At 47.3% G+C, this 22,097-nt stretch overlaps 6 protein-coding genes across 7 annotated transcripts; 4 read left to right on the top strand and 2 right to left on the bottom strand.

Annotated features, from left to right (window-relative positions):
• Positions 1-145: 145 nt before the first annotated feature.
• bud13 (BUD13 homolog) lies at positions 146-2,566 on the top strand. The gene is made up of 9 exons (XM_049742850.2): positions 146-316; positions 479-566; positions 661-745; positions 823-1,319; positions 1,409-1,517; positions 1,614-1,752; positions 1,834-2,012; positions 2,082-2,163; positions 2,324-2,566. The coding sequence occupies exons 1-9, from the start codon at positions 177-179 to the stop codon at positions 2,415-2,417; spliced, it is 1,413 nt and encodes a 470-aa protein (XP_049598807.1). The 5' UTR covers positions 146-176; the 3' UTR covers positions 2,418-2,566.
• A 20-nt stretch (positions 2,567-2,586) lies between these two features.
• snrnp35 (small nuclear ribonucleoprotein 35 (U11/U12)) lies at positions 2,587-3,673 on the top strand. The gene has a single exon (XM_049742940.2). It carries the CDS (start codon positions 2,730-2,732, stop codon positions 3,549-3,551), a length of 822 nt encoding a protein of 273 aa, XP_049598897.1. The 5' UTR covers positions 2,587-2,729; the 3' UTR covers positions 3,552-3,673.
• Positions 3,638-4,765, bottom strand: si:dkeyp-69c1.9 (uncharacterized). The gene is made up of 3 exons (XM_049742972.2): positions 4,562-4,765; positions 4,046-4,394; positions 3,638-3,966 (listed from the first exon to the last, which is right to left on the bottom strand). The coding sequence occupies exons 1-3, from the start codon at positions 4,668-4,670 to the stop codon at positions 3,912-3,914; spliced, it is 513 nt and encodes a 170-aa protein (XP_049598929.1). The 5' UTR covers positions 4,671-4,765; the 3' UTR covers positions 3,638-3,911.
• A 771-nt stretch (positions 4,766-5,536) lies between these two features.
• On the top strand, positions 5,537-13,031 carry arhgap42a (Rho GTPase activating protein 42a). The gene is made up of 24 exons (XM_049742730.1): positions 5,537-5,690; positions 6,106-6,201; positions 6,363-6,424; positions 7,441-7,512; positions 8,540-8,641; positions 8,708-8,818; positions 9,245-9,349; positions 9,408-9,537; positions 9,611-9,711; positions 9,775-9,884; positions 9,947-10,025; positions 10,095-10,134; positions 10,212-10,274; positions 10,347-10,421; positions 10,504-10,588; positions 10,663-10,721; positions 10,779-10,884; positions 10,957-11,116; positions 11,184-11,334; positions 11,406-11,951; positions 12,013-12,166; positions 12,265-12,342; positions 12,414-12,493; positions 12,631-13,031. The coding sequence occupies exons 1-24, from the start codon at positions 5,537-5,539 to the stop codon at positions 12,717-12,719; spliced, it is 2,808 nt and encodes a 935-aa protein (XP_049598687.1). The 3' UTR covers positions 12,720-13,031.
• Positions 13,032-13,243: 212 nt separating this feature from the next.
• On the top strand, positions 13,244-15,952 carry LOC125982600 (E3 SUMO-protein ligase ZBED1). The gene is made up of 2 exons (XM_049743426.2): positions 13,244-14,257; positions 14,384-15,952. Exons 1-2 carry the CDS (start codon positions 13,378-13,380, stop codon positions 15,382-15,384), a joined length of 1,881 nt encoding a protein of 626 aa, XP_049599383.2. The 5' UTR covers positions 13,244-13,377; the 3' UTR covers positions 15,385-15,952.
• On the bottom strand, positions 15,463-21,090 carry trpc6a (transient receptor potential cation channel, subfamily C, member 6a). 2 transcript variants are annotated; one of them, XM_049742738.2, is made up of 14 exons: positions 19,911-21,089; positions 19,517-19,833; positions 19,319-19,451; positions 18,941-19,241; positions 18,582-18,767; positions 18,355-18,519; positions 18,049-18,277; positions 17,761-17,988; positions 17,416-17,680; positions 17,147-17,342; positions 16,724-16,924; positions 16,599-16,655; positions 16,460-16,535; positions 15,463-16,398 (listed from the first exon to the last, which is right to left on the bottom strand). In XM_049742738.2, the coding sequence occupies exons 1-14, from the start codon at positions 20,012-20,014 to the stop codon at positions 16,271-16,273; spliced, it is 2,586 nt and encodes an 861-aa protein (XP_049598695.1). In that variant the 5' UTR covers positions 20,015-21,089; the 3' UTR covers positions 15,463-16,270. The 2 variants fall into 2 exon arrangements, with proteins under 2 accessions (XP_049598695.1, XP_049598694.1); XM_049742737.2 differs by having other exon boundaries at positions 17,761-18,277; positions 19,911-21,090.
• Between the last annotated feature and the right edge of the window lie 1,007 nt (positions 21,091-22,097).

Raw genomic sequence — 22,097 nt, forward strand, 5'->3', positions numbered from 1 at the left:
CTGTTTTCATATTTAATATATGTATTGAGTTTTATGCAATATAAAAAGTCAATCCTTAAAATGTGATACTTCAGTGTTAAATATGTTTTATGTATTTAATAATGATATTAATTTTCTCGTAATCGCGCCGTCGCTTGTATGACCCTCCGCAGTTTCCGTAGTTGTCACTTTTCAAAATGGCTGCCTCCGCTGCTAGCATCAAAGGAGCAGAATTATCCAAAGCGGAGTATCTAAAGCGCTATTTGTCCAACGATGATGACGCCAAGAAATCTAAGGGGAAACTTAAAAAGAAGCGGCATAAAGTTCCGGGGAAAGGGTGAGTTTTTACGTCGAACTGTTACTCCCCTGATAGGTGTATGTAATTAGCAGCTAGTTGCTACCATACATTAGCTATGCATCACGTCACCCTTTTCTCTATGAATGAGGTATGGAGGTAAGTTTCTAAGTCCTTTTTTCTTCATTCTCTGTCTTATTCAAGACTTAAAATAGTCGACGATGACATAGATTGGAGACAGACGACAGAAGAGAAAAAAGAGGTGGAAGAGGACGACGAGGAAGCGCCTGTGGTAAGAAGGGATTGATTTGACACCCAGTTAATTTCGAATCCAGTTATATGACCATTTGAATTGACCCACCCAACACCTATTATCCTTCAATCAGATTGCTGAAGTGATTGATGAGCGCCCCGATGAGGTGAGGATGATGGAAATCTATCGAAGCAGCTCCAGATGGAGAGTCATTGGAGGTCAGCCATTTTGATTTGCAGGAGGAAATACAAATATATTTGTAATTATACTGAATGTGAGTTGTGTTACTTTATAGAAGATGAAAAGGAAGAGGAGGCCAGCCAATCAGGAGACTTACCCACGCAGTCATCAGACGGAAAAGGTCGCCACGATTCCCCCGACATCTCACCGCCGAGGAAGAAACGCCACGATTCTCCCGACATGTCACCACCAAGGAAGAAACGCCACGATTCCCCCGACATGTCACCACCAAGGAAGAAATGCCACGATTCCCCCGACAGATCGCCACCCAGGAGGAAACGCCACGATTCCCCCGACATGTCGCCACCCAGGAGGAAACGCCACGATCCCCCCGACATGTCACCACCAAGGCAGCGTTCTGGAAAGTCAGGCAAAGCACAAAGCGCACCTGCCACCAGACGCGGTTCGGATTCTGATCAGTCGCCACCAAGGAAGAAGCAGCAGAAGGGACGACGGGATTCCGACTCTGACCAGTCACCGCCCAGACGGGGGCGGCGTGGCGAGCAAGTGTCAGATGACGACCTGTCGCCTCCTCGCAGGACGGGACAGAAGGTGAAACCAACAACCCTATCTTGAAACCCAAATTCTTGTGACAAGTATTTCCATTGCATTTTGTATATCTCTCTTTTTTTTTTTACCAGGGCAACAGTATGCTCTCCGGCGGAAAGGCGGGTCTGGTTTCCTCGGATGTTCTACGTAAGGAGAAAGAAGAGGCACGACGCAGAGAGGGAAACAACAAAGAGCTTGAAAGTCAGCATTACGTTACTCCTATTTATGACTTATTCGTTTCCAGAAAAAAAAAAAAAGTATGATGATGACATGATGTTTACACATACTCATTCCCAGATGCATCCCGCCACGCTCAAACTGTGTTTCGAGACAAAAGCGGCAAAAAGCGCGATCTGGAGTCGGAGCGTGAAGAACAGAAACGAAAAGCGGAAGAAAAAGCGGCTAAGGATGAGAAATACGCTCAATGGGGGAAAGGGTGAGTGAGCGGCCATGGGAAGACTCATTTGAAGGAAAGTGTCAACGAAATGTGCTGAATTTGAGTGGAACCGACCGGTAGGCTGGCTCAGGGTCAGATGCAGCAGCAGCGTCTGGATGACGCCGTGCGCGAGGCCCAGAAGCCAATGGCGCGTAACTATGACGACGAGGACCTAGATCGCATGCTGCGGGAGCAGGAGAGGGAGGGCGATCCCATGTTGGCCATGTTGCGGCGCAAGAAGGAGCGCAAGACGGTTAAAGGTAGCAATGGAGATTTATAATGGTGCTTTTCTATGCATGTTTTAAATTCAAATTTCAATTATTTTTCAGAAAAACCTAAATATAGAGGCCCTCCACCACCTCTCAACAGGTTCGACATTTTACCAGGATATCGCTGGGATGGGGTCAACAGGTACAATGTGTGAAACATAAACATGGTGCATTTAGACAGGCTATATCTCTCGTCTGTATTATACTGCCCCCCGGTGGCCAAGGCGAGAAACCATAAAGTGCAGCCATTCATCTAATCAGTTTGAGTTGCTGCTAATTGTTTTTGTCTATGCGTTCGGCAGGTCCAATGGTTTCGAGCAGAAGCGCTACACGAGGATTGCGGACAAAAAAGCACTCCAAGAGGAAGCCTATAAATGGAGTGTGGAGGACATGTAGACAAAACAATACCGTAAAGTTGAACAAAAGACACGGCCTGTACATAGAAGTGAACTGAGAATCATTTAGTGATTATGTAAATAATTAGAACGAAATGTGGAGTTATTTTTCAATGCTTTTATTAATAAATAAATCATTTCACTTTGTAATGGGTCATTATAATAAGAGGAACCTTTGACGGAACATTGTTTCCCTATCGGAGTGTTTTTATGGGTGCACGGTCAAGCGGAACTCCTATAAAAAAAAGCTACGCGGATGTTCTCCGTTCTGTTCTAGTTGTAACGAGCCACAAGTAAACAAAACAGCCACGAAATGGCCATGAATGACTGGAGCCCCATCGCTAAGGTGTACGATCCGCTGAAAGCCGGGAGTATTGACGGCACCGATGTGGAGCCCCACGACCGGGCCGTATGGAGGGCGATGTGCGCCCGCTACAAGCCCAATAAAGGCGTCGTGGGAGATCCGCTCCTCACTCTCTTTGTAGCTCGACTCAACCCGAGCACCACCGAGGATAAACTACACGAGGTCTTCTCTAAATTCGGCGACATTAAGCGGCTCCGGTTGGTTCGTGATGTGGTCACGGGCTTCTCCAAGCGCTACGCCTTCGTCGAGTACAAGGAGGAGCGGGCCGTGGTGCGAGCTCGCCGGGACGCCAACAAGCTGGTGGTCGACCAGCAAGAGTTGTTCGTGGATTTCGAGCTAGAGCGAACCCTTACAGGCTGGATCCCCAGGCGACAAGGTGGAGGCCTAGGAGGCAAGAAAGAGTCCGGGCAGCTGCGCTTCGGCGGCAGGGATCGACCTTTCCGGAAGCCCATCAACCTGGTAGCTGGACCACCGCAGCAAGAGTGGCAGGGCGGCGGGCGCAAGGAGTGGGAGAGATCCGGATGGCGAGACCGGGACAACAGAGACAACCGGGACAACCGAGACAACAGAGACAACCGGGACATCAGAGACAACCGGGACAACAGAGACAACCGGGACAACAGAGACAACCGGGACAACCGAGACAACAGAGACAACCGGGACAATAGAGACAACCGGGATAACCGGGACCGAGACAGGGACGAGAAGGGGAGCAGAGGATGGGAGGACAACCGCTACCGAGACAGGAGCAGGCACCGAGAAAGGAGATGAAACTTAAAAAGTGGACCTGGATAACTTTATTTTTCGTTGTTTGATTGCAGCCACCCTATTTTTATTCCCAAAAAAAAAGCAAAATGTTGTGTTCTTTGTCATATTAAAACTTTATTATGAAAGGTGTTTAATCACTCATCTTGGCGTTACATTCTGGAAAACGCATCAGGTCATAGGTCATATTTGATCCCAATATGCCCCCTAGTGGCTACTAGCAGCATAGCTACTTGATCACTGGGTGACTGCTTTTGCAATGGTTTTATCTTTTATCTGACTTGAAGAGGTTGGTTCAGTTGGATGAGGTGTTTCACAGGTGTTACTGGAAGGTCATTCAGCAATGGTGGACAGGGGGGCTTCAGTTCAAGGGTCATGCCAGTTGGGGTAAGTCTCTCTCTGGATCGTCCCGAACTCGATCCTACATCACTCAAAATGTTTGGAGACACTAATTAGCAAGCATAGGCAAGTGTCTCCAAACTTATGACCATAGTCCTCACCTGAAAGCCGGGTTGATCCCAATGTTGTCCGGCTGCGGCAGGGCAGGGGTTCTCCTCCTGCACCAGGAAGACCGAGGTGGAAAGTCCTTCTGGTACTGAGACAGCATCTTTGGATCTTGGTTTGGCTCACAGATGTCTGCTTGCTCATCTATCTCCAGATGCTTGCTCTTTCCACTTTGTGTTTGTCTCAAGGGGACTGGACGGCAATGGCGAGTCTGCTGTGACGTCTGGGTAGCTGGAACGGAACTTTGACTTTTCACGCCGTCTCGTGGTGGGACGGTCCTGAAGCAGAAAGCCTCCTGAGACGTGGTCTCCATCTTGGCGGGGGTGTCCGGGTAGAGGAGAAACCCTGCAAGGTCAGAAGGGCTTTGACCGATGCAAGGTAGCTCAACTTATTCTGACTACAAATCCATCAATTGCATGAATCGATGCCTGACAAAAGAATTTTCCACTCCAGACATTAATTTTCCATATTAGAAAAATAATCTTTGGAGCAACAAGACCTGCCAATCTCACCTGCCATTGTGGGAAGTTCTCCCCTGTATGGTCGAGCCCGCAGGAAAAAGTGGCGGTGGTGTTTGGCATGTTGCAGGTTTTCAATGAACACTTTTCCCGATTGATCCATACCGTATCATCTGGACCTCCAGAGTAAATTAATAAAACGATTGAGCTCCAAAGTTTCTTGCATTAGTTGCGCTCCTTAAGTCCTGTTTACTGCTGTCGTCATGGCATTGCAGGTACAGTAACATCTTTGACATGGCGAGCCAAGAAAACATTCAGTGGTTTCCTTGGTGCCTCTGACCATCTGACAGTAATGCGTTTTTCTTTTCCACCGAGCAGCTGGCATTGATCCCAACTCTATTTATTTACCAGACCTGCATTATTGTAATTTTTTTTTTTGTTCTGGTCAGAACCCAAGCTGCAATGTTCTGAATGAGCTGTTTGATATTCTTTTGAGGGAGTTCAGTCAGAGGAGCTTTGCAATAATAGGCAGTAAAAGTAGTTTTCAAGTGTCTTTAGTTCATGTTTCATGAGGCGCCAGCAGGAGTCTCCCGTCCCCATAGTAACGAGCCTTCCGCCAGACCCTATTTAGCTAGCAGCGTCGCATTCCTTGCCAAGCGCTTCTTTGATTTATTTGAAACCAAACTGCTTCTCTTGCACTCATCTTGCTCCCTCACACATTCAGCATCAAGGAAATCTCCGAGAACATCCTCAACGCGGTTTATAGTTTATGTTCGTCTTTTTTTACACCCCCCCTCAAAAAAAAAAAAAAAAGGAGCTTCCAGTCTGTCAACGCCGCTCCAGTGTCCGGAAGTGGCGAGTGGAAGGGGGGGAGAGAAAAACGCGGAGAAAGGCATGAAAAAAGAGGTCGAGCGGAGCAAACTTCTCACCCGGATATTCCCAGCGAGCCTCGGCGCCGTCCTGACCGGAATCTTGGCGTCTTTTTTCGGCGTAATTTGTGCTCCCCTCCTCGCCATCCGTTGAGCTAGGATGGGTCTCCCGACGCTGGAGTTCAGCGACTCGTTCGTAGACAGCCCCGAGTTCCGAGATCGGCTTCAATGCCACGAGATCGAGCTGGAAAGAACCAATAGATTTATCAAAGATCTCATCAAGGATGGAAGCATGCTCATCTCGGCACTCAGAAGTAAGATCTTTGGACAATAAGATGTTATTTATTGCCAAGTGGTTTCTTTCCAGGCTTCATCATCAGCCATGCTGACTTTAACTGCCTCTCCCTCGGAGTGTTTTATAGACTGAAAGACATTTATAGTCTTATAAAACGTGATTATTACATTGTTCTTTTTATTGGAATAATTATCATCACACCATGTTTATTTGACGTTATCAACATATGGGAGGCGGGCCACTGGTGGTCCCCCAGAGAAATCACCAGAGAGGTCTGCAAAATGATTTTTGCTACATAAATGCTAATACTCAAATGATACTACGTGTTTTTCGGACTAGTTTTGCGATAAATACTTTCATTTATAGTACTTTGTAATTCATGGCCGCCTAACTCTGGGAGCCATTGCTGAAATTGTTTGTTGTGCTGCTGTCAGGCCTTTCGCAGGCGGTGCAACGTTTCTCTCAGTCGCTGCAGGAGTTCCAATTCGAGTGCATCGGAGACGCCGAGACAGACGACGAGATTAACATCGGTGGGTTTGATTCCAGCGCACACCTTTATTTTATTTTTTTCACATGTGGTAAAATGATCCTAAAACTCTGAGAGTTCCACAAGCCAGCAGAACAGGCTTTTTAAGTAACGCTGTTTCCATAGCAACAGCCCGACTGACTTGTATTTGCACTCTGGTTGCAGCTCAGTCTCTGAAGGAGTTCTCTCAGCTGCTGAGCACCATGGAGGAGGAGCGAAAGCGTTTGGTGAGTAAGCAACTCCCTTCATGAGTATTTGGGTCCACCTGTTGTGTCTAAACCAAGACTTCCTGCGTGAACCTTTTTCTACGGAACCGGGACTTTTGGCTCAAGTTCCCCTTCTGCACACAAACACACTTCATCAACCTTTGTGTCGGAATCATTTTGTGCTTAAGTGTGTGACCTTCTCTACAGGGCCCCCTTTGTGTGTGTGTGTGTGGCTTTTGTGAAAGTGTGCACGGTCTACTGGTTGAGGAACCATGTGGAACCTATTCGGACTATTCCCCAGTGAGAGCCGAGCCCCTGGCTGCCTGGGAAAGTCCATAAAAGACTCTTGTGTGTGTGTCTGTGCGTGCGTTGTTTTAATTTTGTACGCCGAGCACAGCACCGCTTTCCTATTCCACCGCTAATGTTAGCTCCAGGCATCCTGATGGGCTTGTGGTTAGCACAGTTCTGGGTTTGAATCCGGGCTTAGGCCTTTCTGCAGTGTCAGTAGTGGCCATAAAGCAGGCCAGTAATCAGAGTTTGTCTCGTGGTATCCAATTTCATGGTGAGTGTCGCAGTTTAGCGGCGAAAGCAACACAAATAGAGCGCTCCCTTTCAATACGGGTGACCTCATGACACGAAAGTAAAGTCGACGCATGTGACCGCAGAGTCGTGTGTTCACTAAAGTGAGCTAGCTGCCTTATCACACATCAAGATCTAGATATTGCTTTTACAACAACATCATTTGACAGATTGAATGCCATCCATGGAACTATAAAAAACTTGTGACCTTTATTCAGTTCGGCGTGTCCGCTAAAACGATTTGCTACGTTGAATAGCGTGACATCATCAAGTGGTGACATAAAAGAAGCGTTTATGTCTAATTCTGGCTATTATTTTTTATTTGTTTTAGCCTGGAAATCGCCAAAGAGTTGGCCGAATAACGGGAATGAGATGTGTAACAGCGATGATTGTGACATTTATTACTGTTGCAACACGATCATCTGAAGGCTGCCGCCTTTCGTTTTTGACTCCCACAGATCCAAAACGCTGACGACGTACTAATCTCGCCCCTGGAGAGGTTTCGCAAGGAGCAGATCGGAGCAGTAAAGGTACAAAATGCCCCCCCTCCCCTTTTTTTTTCTTTTATGAATGAACAAAAGTCACTCAGTACCCTGTGGAAACTTAAAAAAAAAAAAAATGGACGGATAACCCGAAGTTGCGTAACATTTTTATGTCATTGTGCATGGGTGGAGCACGGTGGCCATATTTGATGACTTGCCATAAAACACTAAAAAAGTGTGTGTGTGGAGGGGTTATCTTCCAAGGCTAGCAGTAAGAATTCTGGTTGGCAAGTTGAACCACCCAAAAGTCTCAAGGACACAATTCTGCCATTTTGTTTTTATTTTTTTCAGATCGCTTTGTTTGAATTAGAAGTGAAGCCCTTATGAAATGAAACAGGAAGTCGGCCATTTTGGTTTTTATCCCATATGGGATTATTTTTCTTCTGTCATTAATTAATCTAATTGAACTTTCTTGGCCAAGTGATAATGTTTGACGAGTTATTTAGTGCAATGGTGGATCCCGCGGTGGCCCCCGGCCGGTCTTGAGCATTATTCCGATAAACTGCAAGACGTGTCAGGACGGAGGTCGTGGGAACGGACGCTGGGAGACACGTCACACACATGCAGTGAGGCGATGTGAAGGAGGCCGGTGTCTGGTTTCAGCAGCCCACCTCTCCTTCACGTTATCTTACTCTAAGCTAGCACACAAGCAAGACTGACTTATGAGACCTTTTTGAGATAACCTATCAGAATTGAAATAAACTCACCAGAAACTAAAAAAAAGAAAATGAAACATTCCGTGCTTAGTTTCTCCCCCCACAATTCCCTCGGCCATCTTGTGTTACGCACCAATTAAAAATCAAGACGAACAACTCTGATGATCCTGTGGGCACGAGTGGCCGAGTCCAGGGGAGAAAAAAAAAAAAAGTCTTGGCAGCTTTTTGTCGAATGTCGCAGCAGAGTGTGAGTCGCAGCTGAACTCCAAAACTTTTTTTTTTGCCGAATTCCGTTTCAGCAGGACGGTTAAACCCTAACAGGCAATTTTATCTTTATTTTAATCATCAATCTCACTCAGGAGGGCAAGAAGCAGTTTGACAAGGAGACAGAACGTTACTACTCCGTGTTGGAGAAACACCTCAGCCTGTCCTCCAAGAAGAAGGAATCGCAGCTACATGAGGTAACACACACATGCACACACACTCACACACACACACACACTGATCTATGATGGTTCTTGTCCCAGGCTGACTCGCAGATGAGCAAAGACCGGCAGGTGTTCAACGACGCCTCACTGCAATACGTCTTCAAGATCCAGGAGGTGCAGGAGAGGAAGAAGTTTGAGTTTGTGGAGCCGGTGAGGACACATCAAACATGGAAGGAGAAGAAGCAACACCTCCTGTCCAAAGGAGCCCCTTTTTGTTTGTTGACTGTGTGAAAGTCGCATGAAGATTGAATGTTTCCTCTGGGGGACAATTCAAAATGTTCTTGATCTTTCCCAACGAGATTTTTCACTGCGTCATTGCTTGTGAACTTGAGCGTCATTACCATCACGGCAGAAAAAAACCCATACGCTCTGTTTCTGCTGCCGATAATCATGTTTTAATGATACATATCAGTGAAGGCCACTTCCTGTTTCGGCCGCGCCACTTCCTGCGTGGAGATCTTTTCCACCGGGAGCAGAAAAAGTCTTTGTTGTGAATGTCAACAAAAAGAGTAACGCAATCTGCGTCCTGGCTTTTTTTTTTTTTGTGACAATAAATCTGTTTTTGTCACTTTTCAGCTGCTGGCCTTCCTGCAAGGCTTGCTGACGTTCTACCACGAAGGCTACGAGCTAGCTAGCGAGTTTGAGCCTTACAAACAGCAGCTGCAGTTCAACTTGCAGAATGTAAGTGAAATATTTTATCGTAAAAGATGGAACCCCCTGTTCATTCGGCGCCTTTTAGGCCCGCAACAACTTTGAAAGCACTCGGGCCGAAGTGGAGCGGCTGATGAAGAGGATCCGCTCGGCCGAGGAGGACTTCAAAGCTCCTGGTTGCTTCACCATGGAGGGTTACCTGTACATACAGGAGAAACGTGAGCCAGACTGGACGGCTTACTCCCCCCTTTGCAGACGGCATCCAAAATGTCCGCCGGTGTCTTCTCTCAGGTCCGCTGGGTAGCGTGTGGACCAGATACTACTGTACATATGAGAAGAGCTCCAAGATGTTCACCATGAGCAATACAGAGGCTCGGCCGGCCAGCCGACAGGTGAGCCCCTCCCCCTAAGTGTGATGATGAAACGATCGGATGACAAGACAACTACGCTGACAGAACGGCGCGGTGAACGGGACGCCGGAGATGTTCAAGCTTCGTTCGTGCGTGCGGAGGAAGACGGACTCCATCGACAAGCGCTTCTGCTTCGACATCGAAGTGGCTGAGAGGTGACGGCAACCCGGCTGTTTAGCCGTGTTTTGGGTTCCATCTTTTTTTTGCTTTTGTGCAGACACGGCGTCATCACTCTGCAAGCGCTCTCCGAGGCCAACCGGCGACTTTGGATGGAGGCCATGGATGGCAAGGAACCTGTACGAGTCATAGTTTCAACTTCTTCTTCTGTTGAGTGACTTTGCGTTGACCTATTTGTGTCTCCTCAGATCTACACTCTGCCGTCTCTGCTCAGCAAGAAGGAAGAGAGTAAGAAACCAGATTTCATCTCAATTCAAGAGCCGCCACTTTTTTGTTTACTTTATTTGATGGCTCTTGCTTTCCAGCGTTCCTCAACGAGACCGGCTTCAGCTTTGTAAGGAACTGCATCGCGCTAGTGGAAACCAGAGGTAGATATGATACACGGAGGAGAAAAAAAAAAACTTCACAGTTGATTAAAGCAGCAATAAATGTGAACGTAGGCCTCAACAGTCTGGGCCTGTATCGGACCGGGGGCGTCAACTCCAAAGTCCAGCGGCTGATGACGAGCGTGTTTGGTAAGAAGGCAGGGCTCCAACTGACGTGATTTCCTGCTTTGAGGATGACTCGTGCTGAAATCATGTCTGCTTTCCCCCGCAGCCTCCACTTCTGCTTCGGGCGCTCAGCTAGACGCAGACGCTTGGGACAACAAGACCATCACCAGCGGATTGAAGAATTATTTTAGGTGGCTGGATTTGAAAATGAATGTCTTCAACTATACATATTTTATATTATACTATTGACATCATACATTTGCAGGTGCTTAGCAGAACCTGTGCTGACCTACAGACTGCACAAGGAATTTATCAAGGCTGCAAGTAAGAAGGCTGCCTCTATATTTTGTGTCGAAAAATCTCTAAAAACGCTTTTCACAGAGTACGACGATCAGAACCATCGCGTGAGGGCCATCCACGCGTTGGTCCACAAGCTCCCTGAGAAGAACCGAACCATGCTAGACCTCCTGACCAATCACCTCCTCAAGTTAGTACACAGAAATAAAGTTGGATTCCAGTTTTATTCAGTTGTTATGATTTTTTTTTTTTTGGTATGCAGGGTGTCATCACACTGCGCCCAGAACATGATGACGGTGTCCAACCTGGGCATGATCTTTGGTCCTACACTGATGCGGTCGCAGGAGGAGACGGTGGCCGCCATGATGAACATCAAGTTCCAGAATATTGTGGTGGAGATTATCATTGAGAACCACGACAAGGTCCGCACACACAGAGCTAAACACACACTCGTAGATGTTAACACTCTGCGCTGTGTTTGCCTGGCAGATATTCAACGAGGCTCCCGACCTGTCGCTACCGTTGCCCCCAGCGCCATCCTCTCGGGCGACCCCTCGAAGGAGCAAGGCCATCTGTCTGTCGTCGGGGAAGAGAAAGGCCCGCCTCTACCCGCCCACGCTCTGCTTGGCGGACAACGACAGTGAGTGCTTGACGAGAAACAGAGTAGACACTTCTGAACATGACGTCAAATTGTTCTTGCCTCACCTCCAGGCGACACTTTCAGCAGCAGCAGCCCCGGCACTACCCCGATGGGCAGCCAGGAGTCGCTGTCCTCACACTCCTCCGAGAAGAACGTTGCGTCGCAGACGTCGCCTCCTGCCGAGCCCAACTCCTCCGCTCAAATCCATCCGCCTCCTTCCTGTTCCTCCAACGGAGACAATACAAAATGGCCGACAGGAAAGGAGACACCTCCCGTGGCGTTATCCGCGTCCTCGTCCGTGGCGTCTCTGCGCTCCACGGCCGAGCGGACGGACTCCACCATCTCCCTGTCCTCCGCTAAGGAGTCCAAATCCTCCTCATCCACCGTGCAGCTTTCCTCCTCGGGGTCTCCGGCCCGGCAGGTTCGCTCTGTCCCGAGGGCATCGTCCGTCTTGTCGCTGAAAAGCACCCAAGACAAGACGAAGAACTCTTCGCCACCTCAGCTTCACAGGACGGCAGCGTATAGGAGGGCATCTTCATCCTCATCCTCCTCCTCGTCCTTGTTCCCTTACCCGCTTTCCACATCGTCCTCACTCACCTCCTTGCACATCTCAGAAGGTACGCAACATCCTCCACTTAGACTTTAAGAAGTACCTTTGACTCGTGTTTCCTGTTTCAGACTACCGAAGCTGTCACGGCTCAGTGCAGAGTTTAGCGTCACTGGATCCGCGAGAGGCCACACGAATACGGAAAGCGCCTCACCTACGACGAGACTCGGACGTCTTGACGCCACAGTCCATGTCCACCAACGGCTACCAGAGGCCAGGATCAGTGTAGGTGTCCAGTTATTATGAGTAACTGTCACGTTATGCCTGAAGTAGTGTTACCATGGCAACTTGTCTCACGTTGCCAGTGTTTGTGTGTGTTCCAGGTTATCCATCCGGGCACAAAAACAACAACGGGAAAGCTCTGTGTTCTCCTCAGCTTTGGACATTTGTGCTCCTGGAAGGTTTGTGGATTCATGAATGTATCTCTTTGTTGATAAATCAAAAAAATATATATATTTTACTGATCTCGCAGGGATGCAAAAGCTCTGTACTCCTGTGAGGCCGAACACAGCCACGAGCTCAGCTTCCCACAGGGGGCGCTCTTTTCAAACGGTAAGAAATGACAGCTCTCTGTTTTGGTTAGCAACTGCAGTCATATTGCTTTACCTCTGCCAAGGAAGCTTTCATCACCATTTGTGAATTAGCAGGAATATTCAAAAACCTTTTTTTTTTTGTTGTTGTCTTGGCAGTGCACCCATCGGTGGAACCGGGCTGGCTCCAGGCAACCTACCAGGGCAGGACGGGCCTCATCCCCGAGAACTACATCGTGTACACCTGAACGTCTGTGATGTCATCACCCCACTGCTAGACTTGAAGACATCCATGAAGCGTATACTGTTTATATTTAAACATGTAGCTGAAATCACTGAACAGTGCGTCTCGACTGATTCTCATCCATTTACTGTACTCGTCTCACAGCAGTGTTTTTATTTTTTGATGAATCGTAATAATTTATGTGTTGCTATTGGTCAGATCAACAACCGTCATTGTCCACACATTTGGGATATGTGGAACTCAACTGTTGTTGTCTTTCTACTGCTGCCTGATGTGCCTTTGAGTCCTAATAAAGGACTCATGCATTCTGTAGAAATACTTTGTGGATTATTTTTTATATTCGAAATGTGCCCTACCTCACCCATCAGATTGCTTGTAAACTTCAATTTCTCTCTTTTTAATTTTGAATCTAATAATACACAATATGAACTACTCAAAATGTATTGGCCCATCTCATGCAACTTTTTTTTCAGGTTGTTTTAAAGTCATTTAGGGTTACCTGAGGAGCTAGTTTGTGGTATACAATTTTAAAAATATGTGAAATTGACGATCGCCATATCGTGCGGAACTGTGCACCGCGCGTTGCTGTTTCACATCGGACCCTTTTCAATGTGAAGCACGGTGTGACTGCGAGGCGCGGTATATGTAAATAATACTGCTGAATGGCTAAGATGGATAAGAAAAACAAAGAACATTTTGAAATGGAAATTTCAGAAGTCGAACAAAATGAGGGGGAAGACGAACTTGTGACGAAAAGAGGAGCCGTGTCTGTGGTTTGGAGGTATTTTGGTTTCAAAAAATACGACTACGACCAAAAAAACATTTTATGCAAGATTTGCTTTACTAAAGTTGCTGCCACTGGCGGGAACACGAGCAATTTGCTCCACCACCTTTGCCGTAGACATGTTTCGGAATATGAAGAATGTATGAAGTTAAAAACGGCGCCCTTAACATCGGCTGGCAACCAAAGAACCATTCAAGAGACGACTACCAGAGGAGCTCCATACGATAGGAAAAGCAAACGCTGGACCGACATAACTAACGCAATCACCATCCACCTAGCAAAAGACCTGGTTGCTCTGAATACAGTCGAAAAAGAAGGCTTCAAGCACATGATCAAGACTTTGGATCCCCGCTATGAAGTACCGAACAGAAAGTACTTCAGCCAAGTTGCAATTCCGAACTTATACGAGAAGCGCCGAACGAAGCTGGAAACAGACATGGCGGCCGTCCGTCACTACGCCTTGACCACCGATATGTGGTTTAGTCGCACCATGGAGCCTTATTTCGGCGTGACAGTTCACTTTATCACTGACGACTGGTCGTTGCAAAGTCACTGTCTGCAGACCAGCTACTTTCCTGAGGACCACACTGGAGAACTACTCGCAGCAGGCCTGCAGGAGGCGCTTGAGTCCTGGGGGCTTTCTGAGGAGAAACTCGTCGCCATCACTACCGACGATGGCGAGAACGTCACGAAAGCTGTGGAACTGAACAGGTGGACTCGACTCCAGTGCTTTGGTCACAGACTTCACCATGCCATAGGTAAGCAACTGAATTTTTTAACCCGGGGAATATTTGATACCTCATATCTTTAATTTAGGCTGATACCAATACTTGGTACCTTCCAAAATTAGTATAAGACAATTCATGTATTTGTTGTTTTTATAGAGAAAGGCGTGAGAGACGACCGCATACAGCACGCCATTGGCGTGTGCAAAAAAGTTGTGTCCACCTTCTCGTACTCAAGTAAAAAAAGGAGGGATCTGGGCATTGTTCAGAACTATCTGGGTCTTCCAAACCACATGCTCACGACAGAGACGCCGACCAGGTGGGGCTCGCGTCAAGCCATGATCCAAAGAATTCTTGAGCAAGAGCGGGCCATTAATCGCGTTCTAAAAGACGACAAGAAATGCAAACACTTGGTCCCGAGCTGGCAAGATTTGGACGTTCTAGAAGCCGTCAACAAGGCGCTGAGCCCACTCCAGGACTTCACAGAAGCTTTGTCAGGAGAGCAGTACATCAGCGTCTCCTACCTCAAGCCGGTGCTCAAGCTCTTCAACACATCCATCCTGGCCGAGGACGGGAAGGACACCCAGCTGACAAAGGACGTGAAGAAAATCATCTTAGCCGATTTGAACAAGAAATATTCGGACCCGGTCGCTGACGATCTCCTCGACATGGCGTCGCTTCTCGATCCACGCTTTCGAACCAAGTACATTGATGAAGAAAAGGTGGAGAGGGTTCTGTCCAGAGCCGTCGAGGAGATTGTGTCACTAATGAAGACTGAGCGGGACAGGTTTCCTGGGGCTGCAGGTTCAGAAGCGGAACCCGATCCACCTACCAAGGTAAAACGAAGGAAGACTTTGGCCAGCTTTTTTAAAAGGCAGGGCGGCGCAATGACGGAAGAAGAGAGCATCAGAAATGAGCTGACAATCTACTTGCAGATTACAGAGGTGGACAGTGATGTGGACCCTTTCAAGTGGTGGAGATGCCACCAGACGAATTTCCCTCGCGTTGCTAAGCTAGCGCGCCAGTATTTATGCATCCCCGCCACCAGCGCGCCATCAGAGAGAGCGTTTAGCACCGACGGCAACGTGGTCCCGTGTCACAGGGACGCGCTCAAACCAGATGCCGTGGACCGTCTGGTTTTCCTGGCTCAAAATTTGTAAATATCGAAATGACGTTTTAACCGATCTGATAGGAAATCAGGGTCGATTGCGTTATAGTCGCCTGATCAGAAAGATTGTATTTTTAATGTTTTTTATTGGGATAAAATGACCAGATGAATGAGTGAATTTACAAACATTAACACATTACAATATAAAACAAAGATCACATTTAACGCCCCACCCCAAGAAAAAAATTCAAAATAATCCAAATTGCAAAACAGGCAAATGTTCTGCCTGTAATTCATCTTTATTGTTGTAAGCTAAAAAAAAAAAAGTATACCTAGACAAATGCTATTTGTTAGCGGTGCATGATTGTGTTGTTTGTTAGCATTAAGCTAATTGGGCGTAAAAGTCAAATTTAGGAGCTTCTCTTAAACGGATTTTGCCGTCAAGCCACACTTAGGCAAGTGACGTCTGCCTGAATCAATTAGGTATGCCTGGGCACTCAGAAATATATAAAAGTACACATCATGCTATTTTCCTTCCATATCATCCATGTTTCGCTGCTTACTTGTGAGTTGAGTTCAATAAATGAGGTCTGTGCCGTTTACATGCAATCCAAGAACAAGTTTGTAGAGTTTTTGTTAGACCCATGTCTGCAGGTTTGAGTTGCGGTGAGAAGTTGCTCTTTGCGGAGGATAAAGAAAATATACCAGTGAGTATTTCATTATCAATTATGTGGATTATTAACGTAACAGCTTTTTTTCTCTTGACACTGAGCCATTTCAAACAATCTTTTTCCAGACTTACTTTCCGGATTCATTCCTCAAGAAAATTGGGTAAGTTTTTATATAATATTGGTGGATAATATAATACATATAAAATACACACTCGGAACGTTTACATTGCATAAATATATTAAAAAAAATAATCTTAGAAAATATCATCAGGAAGATGTAGTGATGTCCCCAAGTCTCCTCATCAGCTCATCCAACGTCTCTGTGTTCTGCGACTTCTCTTCCAAAAGCTCATAGCGGAGGCTGGAGATGTCTTGCTTGATTTCCTTCAACTCGCCTAAGCAAAAGAATATTTTCGTCAAACCTTTTCGTCCACTCTTTGCTAGCCGCTAGCTCACCTTCCGTGATTTCATCACTCTCCCGGTCAGCTCGAGCTTTGATGATGTAACGCTTGATCAGACGCTTCATGATTTTCTGCGTACACGAATGTTGACTATGAGCGTTTTAAAATGCTAGAACCGTTTGTGGTGTCGATACCTGGTATCTGGAGGGGCGTGCGGAATCACTGAATGCTGAATTTTTCCCTTCTCCCATCTAAAATATAAAAAAAAACATATCGTGACATCTCCAGGAAATAGGATTATTGAATCGGAAGCAATCACCTTATCAAGTTGTGTCTCATGTTTGTCCTCCTGTGGTCCTCTCACATACTGCAGCACCAGAGACTTGACGCCTTTAGACAAGCCCAGCAATGACTTGGGACTCGGAACCAGATTGAAAGGCACAGGTAAGGTCCTTCCCTCCTCAAAGTAAGAGAACCACAGTTTGGCCCGAGCAAACTTCCACTCCACGTCGGCGTCGTCCTGGTGGAGCGAGAAATGACACTTTGGTGGGCTTACGTTCAAAACTCTACTACCACCCTCCTTACTGGGTTTAGTTTAACATTTTTGTCCTTGTTTTTACTTCAATGCCATAACAAGTTTGACGAACAGCACTATCACTCGTTTTCCCCCTCCCTTTAAAATCTACTATTTCTCCCCAACATAAATATTAGTGAAAGTGACTCGACGTGTGATCCGTCAAACCTCGATCTCCTGGAAGGAGCTGTTGATCATGGCGATGAGCATGTTGAGCAGCACGATGACCATAGTGACGTTGTAAATGCCGTACAGGACGTAGCCGATGTTCTCGATGAATTTGTGTCCGTTGTTGATGACTACCGAGCGGACCTCAGACAGTCCGAATATGGCCCAGAAAAGCGTTTTGAAGCTCTCCTCCAAGCTGAAAAAAAAAAAAACACCACATGAATAATTTTTAAGCAGTTTCTTAGTGGCTTGTCGGATATTCGTCTCACGTGGTGAAGGCGTCGTTCTGCTTGATGCCCAGATAGTAGGAATATAGGTTGAACATCCCGATCATGAAAGCCAGAAATACCAGCAGGAAGATGACCATGAACTTCAAAATGTCCTTAACCGTCCTGCCCAGAGAGATCTGCAGAGGCCCGAAGCTCTCGTTGGCTGGGAGGATGTAGGCGATCCTGGAGAAGCTCAGAACCACAGCCACTGCGTACAGACCCTCAGAAACTAGTTGGGGGTCTGACGGCAACCAGTGGATCCGTGCTGCAAAAAAAAAACCAAGGCGGGTTATACTGGGTTGGAATAACGGAAGTCTACATACGGAGCTGGCGAGAAAAAGTCACCGAGGGTAAAGTAGAGTATCTCTGGAGGCAACGTGACGTTTGTCAGGTTGGTGTAATGCGCGTCTACGTAAGTCTGAGCAAAGCTGGCGTGTCTCAGGGCAGAGAAGCGACAACCGAAGGAGGCCAGGAAGATTGCCAGCATGGCAAAGTCCAGAAAGTTCCACGGTTCCACCAGGTACTCCCCTGGCCCTAGACTCCAGATCTCCTTTACCTCGGTCCAGATCATACCTGCAGCAGGAGGACACAAGTCGAATGTCCGGCTCCATCTAGCCATCAATTTACTCCTACCCATGACCCATGAGATGATAAGGATCTCCATCCAGGTGAAGGGTGTGGTGGTCATGCGGTAGAGCAGCATTGGGTCCGTGTTGGGCATATTTCGGTGGGTCATGTTGGGCAACAGCGCCGTTCCTGCAAAACGGTCTGCGGCATTCAAAATCAGCAAGCCCAGGAAGATAGTGAAAGATGAAGCATGGGCCACGAACTTCATGAAGGGGCTTCTCATCACCCGCCCAACCTGGTCCACAAAGACGGTATGATCAGAGGGAGCAAATTTGGCTTGATGGGAGTTTTGAGATGATTGGCAGAACCTACTCGACTGCACGGCGCGATCCAGTAGGCCAAAGCCAACCCTGGTAGCCCCAAAGCCACGGCCAGGACCACCAGGAGTTTAATAGCGGTAGTCTGTTGCCTTAACCCGGGCAGGTTCTCGTACCAGATACTTAGCAGCTGCTGCTGACAGTTGGGATGGGCCACAAACTGAAAAAAAGGATGAGTTAGTATTACTGCGACCGATCCCTCTTAGTAGGTTCCGACCTAACCTTTTTCAATTCGTATTTGATGGCTAACTTGAGGCGTGCGAAAGACGGGCGACTGGGCGGGTCGTAGCTGTCTTCGTCGTCCGTTCCTCCGTTCAGTATGGCCTCCACCTCCTGGGTGCTGCGGCACAGGTCCAGGAGGCCCACCACAAAGTCCTTACACTGGCTGGATAAGCGGCAATAGTCGTTCTTTGCGAGAAACCATGTGGGTTGTATCAAAACATGAGCGAGTTAAACACTTGTAGAAACTCTTACGTCAAAACAAATGTCACTCCCGAGATAAGATCGAGGCCTTTGTTGACATTTCGGCCTCGTCAAAAGTCGTTCGTTTACTCGCTCGACTGGTGATATAGCAGAGGTACCTTAAACTCTTTTTCGATGTTAGCCAGCATGGCCAGCTCGTTGCTGAGCTCCAGAGCAGCCAGCACCGGATCCTCATTGGACAGGGAGAGGTAAGCCGGACTGGCCAGTCCGCGGTAGGCGTTGATTCGAGAGCGCGAGTGGCTGAAGGAGTCAAACTGTTGCTGATAGTTGCACGAGTTGCAGCCGCAGAAGTAGTCGTGCGGCGGGTCGATGCGAGCCCCTTTATTCAGAAGGGTGTGGACGATCTCAAATTCTTGGCAGTGCGCCGCCAGGATCACAGGAGTCACGTCGTGAGAGAATCTGCAGATTATTTTCCAGGTCCAAGACCAATGACAACACCCAGCAGAATCCCCGCACCCCCCTTCTGTATGTCTTACCTCGTCCCGTCCTCGTCATAAGCGTAGAAGTCATCCAGCATGTCCACCTGAGCGGGGCTGGCCGTCAGACGATGGTCGTCTTGGAACGAAGGGTGCCCCAGCAGTGCCTCAGTGATGCGGATGTAACCCTTACCTGCAATGTCCACAATGTTGTCTCCATGTGGTTGGATCTAGTTATTGCATTTTTTGTTGTCTTACTGATGGCCAATAGAAGGGCGTCGCCCACCCGAGCCAAGTCCGGCCTCCCCAACAGCAGCTCCGTCACCTCGAGGTGCTCGTTGGCCACGGCCAACTGCAGGGCGTTCTGGCCCATGTAGTTAACCGTGTTGACGTTCAGGTGCGGCACCTGCAGCAGCATCCGCCGCACCTCGGGGATGTTGCCGTACTCGGCCGCCTCCAAGAAGCGTTGCTCCACCTCGGACGGCCCCACGGATGGTGCGGTGAACATGTGGGACGGGCCCCTCAGGGCCTGCCGCCGCTTGACGGCGCTGAGCCGAGCCAGCAGTTGGCTGTGGCTGCCGCAAAGTCATGACAAAACTATCGGTCATGTTTTACACCTTCAAGCTGCAACCCTGAAGTTCGTGAAACTCACCCAAACCATCGGTTATCCTCGGGGAAGTCATCAGATGTCAGCAGGTTGTCGCGACTCCTGGCCCGCGGGGTGTCGGTTGCTGACGCCGCCTGCCTGTGGTTCATCCCGGGAGGAGATCAGACAAAGTGAGCTGTGAGAGCGTAGTTGGACTTTTTCCACACTCCCTTCCTTCATCCCTCCCTCCCTCTGTCCTGTTGGACTCCTTGAGAAAGAATGCATCCTTCAGGGTCCTGCTTCACTTTTATGTAGATTGGCTAGGACATTTTAGTCCACTTTATTTGTGGGGTAACTTTTTCTTATTCAATAAAAATAAACATAATTTTAACATTTGGAGTCGTCACATTAAATATATTAATATAACATTTCATATTTGAACCTACACTGTATTATTTTAGTGTTGATTTCATCGACAGTCTCATCATTTCGAATTGTTGACAACGTGTCGATTAGCGAAAACAACCCCCGAAATGTTCTTTTTACGTTGAGACGTTGTGCAGCTATTTAAAACCGCTCTGCAGTGTGTGTGCGTGCACCGACTGACTGATAGATGATGAACAGCAGATGAGATTCCTCGGGGTCCAAATTCCCAGCAGACTTTGCTTCCTGTGTCCTCCCACCCTGCACAGATCCTCGTCCACTGTGGGAAAACGGCTTCCCATTTTTCGCACATACACAAATGCGTAGATATGCAACGTTTCAACTGCACTTCGTTTTCTTCTGGTTACCGAGTTAATTTATGTTACTAGAGCGCCTCGTTGAGGACATGGCACCTCATGACGTCAACATGAGCATATCTGATAAGGCCTCTGATGTGCAGATTGTGGCCCCCAGTTTCCTTTTAAGGGCCCAATGGGTGAAGATTAATCACTTTAGACTTTTTATGGCATCAAGCTTTATTAGAGGAGAGGTGCGCACGAGAATGGTGCAGGGAGGGAAGGTGCGAGAAGAACGTATGCTCCTTGTCAATGTAAACACTGTAAAAGGCAAGTGTATACATTGTTAATGTGGCGAGTCGGGTGCAATTTATTCAACCTCATATAGCCTAACTTCATGGAACCGAATTTAATCTAACGGAAAACTAACGAGGCATTGTAGTAGTTACACCAGTTGTGTGAAAACAGTTTTTTTTGTTTTTGTAATACATTTAAAACTGAATTATTTACACATTATGACCCCATGATGCAAATTTAACCCTTCACGTCAAACACAAGGATGGTAAACAGCACCACCTGCTGGAGAAGAGTTGCCATAAAGTTGTGAGTTGTGGTTAGGGGTTTCGATTATAGTGAATTCAGAAGTTTGGGTCGCATTTGTTTTGGGTTTTGGCTAACTGCAGTTAGAATTTTAGGGGTTACGAGTATTGCGTGTTAGGGGTGATCAATTAATTTTTACAAGGGGCCACATGAAAAACCTGAGTTGTGTCAGAGGGCCACACCTACGATAACGAACAACTCCGAGTCAGTGATGGCCATCGCCAGGGCCGTCGTCTTAACATGCACCTGAGCAAGACGACCATCGTGATAAATTTATACATACTGTATCTCCTGCGATGTACATTGCTTGCATCGAGTTTCCTTTAAGTATGGTTCTTTCCAACATTCCAAACGCATGCATGCTAGGTGAAATGGAGACTAGAATTGTTCAGTTCCACGATCACGCAACGTATCGGATGCACTGGTCTCGTAGGGCGGAACATGGCCGCAACAGCTCCAAGCTTTGGAAGCCAACTCTCCATTTCTTACATCTGCTCAGATCGCTTTGTGGAAAGTACGTCATTTTGTTTTATTGATGTCAACATTCATCTGTGAGGTATACTGGATGTAGTGCTATAATACACATCCACCATCAGAGGACGCTGGCATGAGTGCCTCTCATAATATTTGAAATGTACTTTTTTTATTTATTTTAATGTATGTGATGTTTTTTTTTTTTTTTTTTTTTTACCCTGTCGGCCAAGCGCCTGTAATAAAATTTATAATTATTCCTCGGATATTCCCTTTTTCCCTCTGGTGGCGTTCTTACTTGGTTTCCACAGCGGATTATATTTTTATTTTTTTATATATTTTTTTTCAACTTTTCAATGTATGTCTTGCGGCTTTCTTGGTCCAACTGGACGAAACAATCACTCACGACACCCACCCACCCAGGCCGCCATCCTCACGAGTCTAGTGGCAGCGGAGGCTTTTT

This window comes from Syngnathus scovelli, chromosome 15 (genome assembly GCF_024217435.2).
Source record: "Syngnathus scovelli strain Florida chromosome 15, RoL_Ssco_1.2, whole genome shotgun sequence".
In the NCBI taxonomy this organism is placed as follows: domain Eukaryota; kingdom Metazoa; phylum Chordata; class Actinopteri; order Syngnathiformes; family Syngnathidae; genus Syngnathus; species Syngnathus scovelli.

Coding starts and splice junctions, on each gene's coding strand:
- si:dkeyp-69c1.9 (XM_049742972.2), bottom strand. CDS start 4,670: ATGGATCAATCGGGAAAAGTGTTCATTGAAAACCTGCAACATGCCAAA. Junction 4,395..4,561: donor AGAACTTCCCACAATGGCAG/GTGAGATTGGCA, acceptor CTGACCTTGCAG/GGTTTCTCCTCTACCCGGAC. Junction 3,967..4,045: donor GGGATCAACCCGGCTTTCAG/GTGAGGACTATG, acceptor TGAGTGATGTAG/GATCGAGTTCGGGACGATCC.
- arhgap42a (XM_049742730.1), top strand. CDS start 5,537: ATGGGTCTCCCGACGCTGGAGTTCAGCGACTCGTTCGTAGACAGCCCC. Junction 5,691..6,105: donor GCTCATCTCGGCACTCAGAA/GTAAGATCTTTG, acceptor TGCTGCTGTCAG/GCCTTTCGCAGGCGGTGCAA. Junction 10,885..10,956: donor CTGACCAATCACCTCCTCAA/GTTAGTACACAG, acceptor TTTGGTATGCAG/GGTGTCATCACACTGCGCCC.
- bud13 (XM_049742850.2), top strand. CDS start 177: ATGGCTGCCTCCGCTGCTAGCATCAAAGGAGCAGAATTATCCAAAGCG. Junction 746..822: donor CAGATGGAGAGTCATTGGAG/GTCAGCCATTTT, acceptor GTTACTTTATAG/AAGATGAAAAGGAAGAGGAG. Junction 1,518..1,613: donor AAACAACAAAGAGCTTGAAA/GTCAGCATTACG, acceptor ACTCATTCCCAG/ATGCATCCCGCCACGCTCAA.
- snrnp35 (XM_049742940.2), top strand. CDS start 2,730: ATGGCCATGAATGACTGGAGCCCCATCGCTAAGGTGTACGATCCGCTG.
- LOC125982600 (XM_049743426.2), top strand. CDS start 13,378: ATGGCTAAGATGGATAAGAAAAACAAAGAACATTTTGAAATGGAAATT. Junction 14,258..14,383: donor CAGACTTCACCATGCCATAG/GTAAGCAACTGA, acceptor TTGTTTTTATAG/AGAAAGGCGTGAGAGACGAC.
- trpc6a (XM_049742737.2), bottom strand. CDS start 20,014: ATGAACCACAGGCAGGCGGCGTCAGCAACCGACACCCCGCGGGCCAGG. Junction 19,242..19,318: donor TATGACGAGGACGGGACGAG/GTAAGACATACA, acceptor AATAATCTGCAG/ATTCTCTCACGACGTGACTC. Junction 16,399..16,459: donor GAGTGATGAAATCACGGAAG/GTGAGCTAGCGG, acceptor TCTTTTGCTTAG/GCGAGTTGAAGGAAATCAAG.